Source organism: Myotis lucifugus, unplaced genomic scaffold (genome assembly GCF_000147115.1).
Source record: "Myotis lucifugus unplaced genomic scaffold, Myoluc2.0 scaffold_440, whole genome shotgun sequence".
NCBI classification, from domain to species: domain Eukaryota; kingdom Metazoa; phylum Chordata; class Mammalia; order Chiroptera; family Vespertilionidae; genus Myotis; species Myotis lucifugus.
Window position 1 is genome coordinate 623,185 of NW_005871488.1, and position 7,623 is coordinate 630,807.

Below are 7,623 nucleotides of genomic sequence, written 5' to 3' on the forward strand. Positions count from 1 at the left end.
ATTTTCTCACAGTCTGGAGGCGGAAGTCAGGATCACGTTTTCGGGCGGTTGGGTAGGTTTCCAGGGAGGCCCCGTTTCCAGGCTTGCAGGCGGCCGCATTCTCGCTGTGTCCTCACCAGCCTTGCCCTGTGCGGGCACAGTCCTGGTGCCTCTTCCTCTTCTGACGGGACACGAGTCCTGTTGGGTTAGGACCCACCTTAAGACCTCATTTAACCTTGTTCATCTCTGAAAGGCCCTGTCTCCAAACGCAGTCACCTTGGGGTCAGGGCTCCAACCTAAGAATGTTGGGGCGCATGAGTCTGTCCATGCAGGGGTGACAGCGGCGCTAGACCTGGGCTCAGGCCCTGTCTGCCCCAGCCACAGCTATCCACCTCTCCCCTGGGCGGGGATGGAGCAGCCAGCCCCATGTGGGGTCACCCCACCCTCCCCCCGGCCCCGCCTCCACATCTCAATTACTCTCTCCCAGCAGTTGGCCGCCTCTCGGGCAAATTGTTCATGAGAAGATGCTCTCCAAAGCTCGGCCACACGCTGCTGTCATTGATTCCATTTTGATTATTCATATTAGCCGGAGCGCCGCTGTCTAGCCATGGGTGGTAATTAGCACAAGTGTTGGGCACAGGCCAGGTCCGTGCTGGCGTGGGCCTGTGGGTTCCTGCGACAACCACCCCAGCCCAGCCGCCTCTCGGGGACCAGTCCTCACGCAGGGCAGCTGCAGGCGCCCAGCCAGAGCCTGTGTCAGGCCCCGGCACGTGTGGCCCGGGGCAGGGGCGGGACTGCTGGGGAAGCCACAGGAGCCCCCCACTTCCAGGGGCCGGCAGGGCCCCCCTGGCCGCTCCTGTCCTGTGCCGGCTCATGGAGGAGCCAGCTTGGCCACGCACACCCTCTCTGGTACCTTCCCTGGCCTAGCCTTCCTGGGCAAGCAGGTCCCCCTCCACCGCCTGAGCGGCCCAGGGACCCCGCCCAGCCGGAACATTCCGGACGTCCTCCATCCTGTCCTCTGGGCCAGGTGGCCGACTGTGGCCTGCAAATGCGGAGCCGGTTGCCTCCACCGAGACTCAGTGAGAGGGGACCGCTGGGACCAGAGCCCCCAGGAGGCGATTTTCTGGGAATTCCCTTTCCTCCTTCGGTGCCCCCACCCAGGTCGTGGCCTTGCCTTTTGTCAAGTGCACGTTCACCGCAGTTCCCTGCTGCTGAGTTCAGGAGGGGGAGGGGTCAGCGGTTATTAACCGTCCTCTCTCAAAGCGCGCCTTCCCCGGGGAACCTCCCTTCCCGCTGATTCATTACCTGGTCGGAAGCAGAGCGTAACACGTTAAAGCCGTCTTGATAGCATTTGATATTCAGCACTAACGACTCCCACACCGAGGAGGGCTTCCCCCAGAGCGGGAGGGAGGCGATCTGCACATTGGATGTTCCCAGACAGTCGGCGGTTTGCATTAAGCATCCAGAAACCCTCTGCTTACAATCTGTCAGCTCCCCTGGTTTCATTTTATAGCCCTCCCAGCAGGAGGGGGAGCAGCCGCCGCCGTGGGGGCCGAGCAGAGCCTGGTCTGAGCACCTTGGTCGGGGTGGCATGGACCTGGTTGGGGACCTGGTCAGGGACCTGGTCAGGGGTGACGGGCCCTGGTTAGAGGTCAGGCACAGATGCCAGAGGTGTCTGCCACGCGGGGATTGGCAAGCTTACCCTGCCCCCAAGACCTTTGGGTGAGGTGTGGCCACGTGGCTAGAAACCAGACGGGAGCTCATCTCCCCAGACAGCCAAGCTCCGACTTGTGGCTTCCCTGAGGACACCTGTCTGGTCCTGTGATGAGTCGCCCAAGGTGGACGCCCTGTGATACCCTGGTGATGAGCCCCAGGCGGTCTTCCTCGGCCTGCTGACCTGAGGAACTGAGGCTCAGGCTGTGTGTGTACCGTCCTGCCTGCATCTGAGGTCTCCTGAGAGCTTCTTCAGACACCTGAGCACTGCCAGGGCCTAGGACCCAGAATCTCCTGCCGGTGCTGGGCGGACGCGGGACAGACCATCTGCGTGTGCAGCAGTGTCAGGGGAGGGCCCTCGGGTCCTGTGCTCTGTCCCCACACCCGGCTCCGTGTCGTCATCTATAAAAGGAGGAGCCTGGGGAGGGTCCTCAGCCAGGGGGCCAGGACCTGGGCAGGCCAGGGCCCTGAGCCTCACCCCTGCCTCAGCCAGGCCCCCTCTGCTCTCGCCCGGCTTCCATGTTGCGTTTCCGGGCGAAGGTTTCTTTGAGCAAAGGGCTCCGTAGCTGTGATGAGGGTTACAACCCCAGCCTGGGCCTTCCCTTCAGCTGCCGGGGACAAGGCGGCTGGGCTCCCCGAGGGAGCCCAAGGCCGAGGCTGCCCGCCTGAGGAGAGGGGGACGGTAAAGACACCACCACCCCCTGTGTGCCCATCCATCAAGCTCTGAACAGGCACACACAACTGCACCCCAGATCCAGGCAGCTCGGTGAGCCGGGGGCAGAAGCCATCAGCACCGCCCCCCTGCCCCTGATGACCTGCTGGGTGGGATCCAAGAGCCGCACGACAGGACCGTGGGCCCCGGTGCTGATGAAGGTGCTGGAGGCTGAGCCCTACGGGCGCCAGAAGGGCCTCTTCAGGGTGGCACGGAGGGCAAGGACCGTGAGCCAGCAGCGCGCAGGCACGGAAGGGTCCTGGCAGATTCCAACCCTCACTCGTGGGGTTTCCTTTGCAAAACCACTGACATTCCACATCCAGGTGCGGACAGGGAGCGGGGGCACGAGGTGCACGCCCTGGAGCTCTCCCTCTGCCCCCGTGCAAAGGCTGAGCATCTGTGATTGCACAGCAAGCACCCCGTGGCCATAGCATCAGCCGGCCGCCACAACTGGCGTCTCGTGCTGGGTGTCACCACCATCACCGTGAACGGCTGTGACAGTAGCGGCTCTTTGCTGGGGACACACGACGTGCCGGGGTGGTGGATCAATCGGGTTCCCTCCGCGTCAGCATGCCAGGCAGATACTGTTAGATTCCCATCGTACAGATGAGGACACTGAAGCTCAGAGAGGCTTAGCGGCTTGCTCAGATTTACACAGCAAGTAAAGGCCGAAATCTGGACTCCAATCCGGGTGTGAGTTTGACCGGGCTCCACCCCTGTGTAGACTGTGTCCTTGTCCACCTGTGTCCCGGAGCCCCTCACAGACAAGGGCAGGAGCCGTGAGCCGTGACCGCTCTTCCCCCGGGTCCCTGTGAGAGAAGCTCAGCCAGAGGAGAAAGGACGGCCTCGCAGCCGCAAAGCCATTGCCTCTCCCTGGCGTGACCTGGGCCCTGCTCCTCCTCCCGGGCCACCTGCACCCAGCGTCCCCTGCTCAGCAGCCTGGTCCCTCCTGGAGCCCGGCTGTGGATTCACTGCCTCCAGAGCTGGCTCCCCAGAGCCTCCAGCACTGGGCTGTGCTGGGCCGACATGCCACCCCAGGCCTGGCCAGCTCTCGGCCTGTGGGGGGCGGGGGGGCGGGGGAGGGCGTGAACCGCAGTCAGTCCGCACACTCAGCGGGCGAGTTGGTTTATTTTCGGGTCCTGGCCCATCCTGCCAGAAGGTGGGGAGACAGCCCTCGGCCCTGCGGGTGCCACTCAAGGTGGCCAGTCACCTGTGGACACCCACTGCCCTGGCCACATGGGCCCTGCAGCCCAGCACGCTGCTGCGACCCCGCCTGACCTCCCCTCTGGGTCCCCACGACCTCACTCCGGGGAGGTCCTTTGTCTCCCACTCCAGGGCCCCGTGAAGAGCCACCTGGTGCACTTGCACTTGGGGAAACCAGACAGATCCCTAGGCAGCCCACTGCCGGCTGCATCTGAGGGGAAGGAGGGAGGGGGAGCAGGGGAAGAGCAGGGAGCCCCCCGGGGTGGGGGGGAAGCTGGCAGGGCAGCCTGGGCTCCCTCCAGCCTCCTCCTGTGTCCCTAGAGCCAGCCTCCCATCAGGGAGGGGAGGGGCTGAGCTCTGGGAGGGCCGGGAGGGGAGGGGCTGAGCTCTGGGAGGGCCTCTGACCCCGCCCCTGTCTCCCCCAGTTCACGGCATCAAGTGGACCTGCAGCAACGGCAACAGCAGCTCGGGCTTCTCCGTGGAGCAGCTGGTGCAGCAGATCCTCGACAGCCACCAGACCAAGCCGCAGCCCCGGACCCACAACTGCCTGTGCGCCGGCGGCTTGGGTGAGCGGGGTGGGCACGGCGGGCAGGCGGGCATCACGGGCCCAGGGGCTCTGCCAAGCAGCGGCACGGCTCTCCTCCTCAGGGGTCACCGTGATGGCCAGTGAGGGGAGGGGTCAGCCCGGGGTCAGGCGACAGCAGGGCCCCCAGGTCAGACTCACCCTTGTCCTGCCCCCCAGCCAGCGGGGGGCCCACTTGGGGCAGAGACAGCCGTTCCCAGGGAGGCAGCTCCCCTGAGAGTGGGGGCAGCAGAGTTGGGGTGCCTGGGGATGGGGCTCCAGGCCTCTGTCCACCCACCGCAGTGCCCTCCAGGCCTCCAGTGCCCTTGGGCCATGTCAGCAGGGGGCCCTGGTCCCTTGGCTTCCCGGGATCAGTCCTGAGACAATGGGCCACTCAGGCCAAACGGCTGTCTTTCACCTCCGTCTCCGCCAAGCGTCCAGGGTCCCGCGCTCTTCATCCCAGTGTCTCTTCCTGGTAACAGTTTGCTCTTTGAAGTGTGCGTCCCGCCCCCTGCGCGGCCCTAAGGAGAAGTTCCCGTTAGAGGCTACCTCGCTTCCCCGCCACGTCTGCCATTTAGGGATCACGGTGGCGAGGCTGCGACAGGATCGGGGGAGGATTCACCCTTTTATAAAAGCAAACTGACCCTTACCAGACGGGATGGAAATAGGGGTGCAGTGGGCAAGAAAAGCGGGAGAAGCGTCCTGGGGTCCTGGCGGGCGTGAGCCCTGACCCGCTGGCGCTCGGACGCATGCGGCTCTTCCTTCTCTGCCGCTGAGCCGGGCGGGGGCTCTGTCCTTGCTGCGTTTTAGAAGGAGTTTGCCCCACAAAGAGCTGAGGACAGGTCCAGCCAGCTGGACAGAGGGTGGTGGCCCCGAATACATTGCGGCCCACAGAGCAAAGTCTGGGCCCCCCTTTGGCCTTGGGGCCTGGGAGCGACCCAGAGAGCAGGCCTTGCTCTCGGGTGCCCCTCCACCTCAGGCTGCCGGTCCCAGGGGGCTCCCTGCCGCCTGGAGGAGAGGGGCCTCCTGCAATGCTGCCCGGCCTGCGGGCCTGGACGCTTCCAGGGGGTGGAGAGAGGGACCAGGCCACCCCCCGGCCGATCCCTGCCAGCGAGAGCCTGGCCAGGGAAGGCGGCTGCTCCGAGGGTGGGAGGGTCTCCCCGGAAGATGGCCTTCTCTCCATCCTCTCCTCCCCGCCTCCCGTGGTCGGGGCACTGCTGCCACCACTTGCAAAGTGCGTGGAGGAAAAGGGGCCTGGTGTGGAGGGTGGGGACCGGGGCACATGGGAGCCTGGGGCCGGGGATCAGGAGGCCCCAATCCTGAGTGGCAGCTACACGCCAGCCCCAGGGGCTCGGGGGCTCCCGGGAGGGGCTTTGCCAGCTGCCAGCTGCTCAGAGACAGGTCCGCTGCAGCCCACCTCTGACTCTCTCTTTGTGTGCGTGTGTGTGCGTGTGTGTGCACGCACACGTGTGTGTTTGCGTGTGTGTGGCATGCGTGTGTGCATGCTGTGCCTCTGCCCTCTGCAGGAGCGGGCAGCAGCGTGCATCACAAGTGCAACAGTGCCAAACACCGCATCATCTCGCCGAAGGTGGAGCCGCGGACGGGGGGCTACGGGGGCCACGCGGAGGTGCAGCACAATGACGTGTCCGAGGGCAAGCAGGAGCACAGCCACGGCAAGGGCTCGAGCCGAGAGAAGAGGAACGGCAAGGTGGCCAAGCCCGTGCTGCTGCACCAGAGCAGCACCGAGGTCTCGTCCACCAACCAGGTGGAGGTGCCCGACACCACCCAGAGCTCCCCCGTGTCCATCAGCAGCGGCCTCAACAGCGACCCCGACATGGCGGACAGCCCCGTGGTCACCGGCGTGTCCAGCATGGCGGTGGCCTCCGTGATGGGGAGCCTGTCCCAGAGCGCCACGGTCTTCATGTCCGAGGTCACCAACGAGGCCGTGTACACCATGTCCCCCACCGCCGGCCCCAACCACCACCTCCTCTCGCCCGACGCCTCGCAGGGCCTGGTCCTGGCCATGAGCTCCGACGGCCACAAGTTCGCCTTCCCCACCCCGGGCGGCTCGGACAGCCTGTCCATGCTGCCCTCCAACGTCTCCGAAGAGCTGGTCCTCTCCACCACCCTGGACAGCGGCCGGAAGATTCCAGAAACCACCATGAACTTTGACCCCGACTGTTTCCTCAACAACCCAAAGCAGGGCCAGACGTACGGGGGCGGGGGCCTGAAGGCCGAGATGGTCAGCGCCGGCGTCCGGCACTCGCCTCCCGTGGAGAGGGCCTTCAGCTTCACCACCGTCCTCGCCAAGGAGATCAAGACGGAGGACACCTCCTTCGAGCAGCAAATGGCCAAAGAAGCGTACTCCTCGTCGGCCGCGGCGGCTGGTTCCCTCAGCCTGAGCGCGGGCCCCAGCCTGCTGCCGTCGGGCGGCGGCCTGAGCCCCAGCACCACCCTGGAGCAGATGGACTTCAGCGCCATCGACTCCAACAAGGACTACGCGTCCAGCTTCAGCCAGACGGGCCACAGCCCCCACATCCACCAGACCCCCTCCCCCAGCTTCTTCCTGCAGGACGCCAGCAAGCCCCTCCCCCTTGAGCAGAGCGCCCACAGCAGCCTGAGCGACTCCGGGGGCACCTTCGTGATGCCCACGGTGAAAACGGAGGCCTCCTCGCAGACCAGCTCCTGCAGCGGCCACGTGGAGACACGGATAGAGTCCACCTCCTCCCTCCACCTCATGCAGTTTCAGGCCAACTTCCAGGCCATGGGTGCGGAAGGGGAGGTCACCATGGAGACCTCGCAGGTGGCCGAAGGGGGCGAGGGCCTGATCAAGTCCGGGGAGCTGCAGGCCTGCGGCTCCGAGCACTACCTGCAGCCCGAGACCCCCGGGGTGATCCGCAGCACGGGCGGCGTCCCCCTCCTCCCGGGGAACGTGGTGCAGGGACTGTACCCCGTGGCCCAGCCCGGCCTCGGCAACGCCTCCAACATGGAGCTCAGCCTGGACCACTTTGACATCTCCTTCAGCAACCAGTTCTCCGACCTGATCAACGACTTCATCTCCGTGGAGGGGGGCAGCGGCACCATCTACGGGCACCAGCTGGTGTCAGGGGACGGCGCGGCGCTCTCGCAGTCGGAGGACGGGGCCCGCGCCCCCTTCGCCCAGGCCGAGATGTGCATCCCCTGCTGCAGCCCCCAGCAGGGGAGCCTGCAGCTCAGCGGCGCCGAGGGCGGGGCCGGCACCATGGCCTACATGCACGTCGCCGAGGTGGTCTCGGCCGCCTCGGCCCGGGGCATCTGGGGATGCTGCAGCAGAGCGGACGCGTGTTCCATGGGGACCGACTATTCCCCGGAGTGGTCCTACTCGGAGGTAGCGGCAACTGCCATCTTCCTCCCTGTTAAGGATTATCTCCGCTGGTGACCCCCACCTGAGGAAGCCCCTTTGCCTGTGGATTTC

At 65.7% G+C, this 7,623-nt stretch overlaps 1 protein-coding gene across 1 annotated transcript in view; it reads left to right on the forward strand.

The window, feature by feature from the left end:
• CAMTA1 (calmodulin binding transcription activator 1) overlaps nt 1-7,623 on the forward strand; it is a 668,603-nt gene that overhangs the window by 581,211 nt on the left and 79,769 nt on the right. Inside the window, exons 9-12 of the mRNA XM_023744253.1 lie at nt 2,445-2,631; nt 3,129-3,183; nt 4,033-4,173; nt 5,696-7,536. Coding sequence (XP_023600021.1) covers nt 2,445-2,631; nt 3,129-3,183; nt 4,033-4,173; nt 5,696-7,536 — 2,224 coding nt within the window. The remainder of the gene's footprint in view (nt 1-2,444; nt 2,632-3,128; nt 3,184-4,032; nt 4,174-5,695; nt 7,537-7,623) is intronic.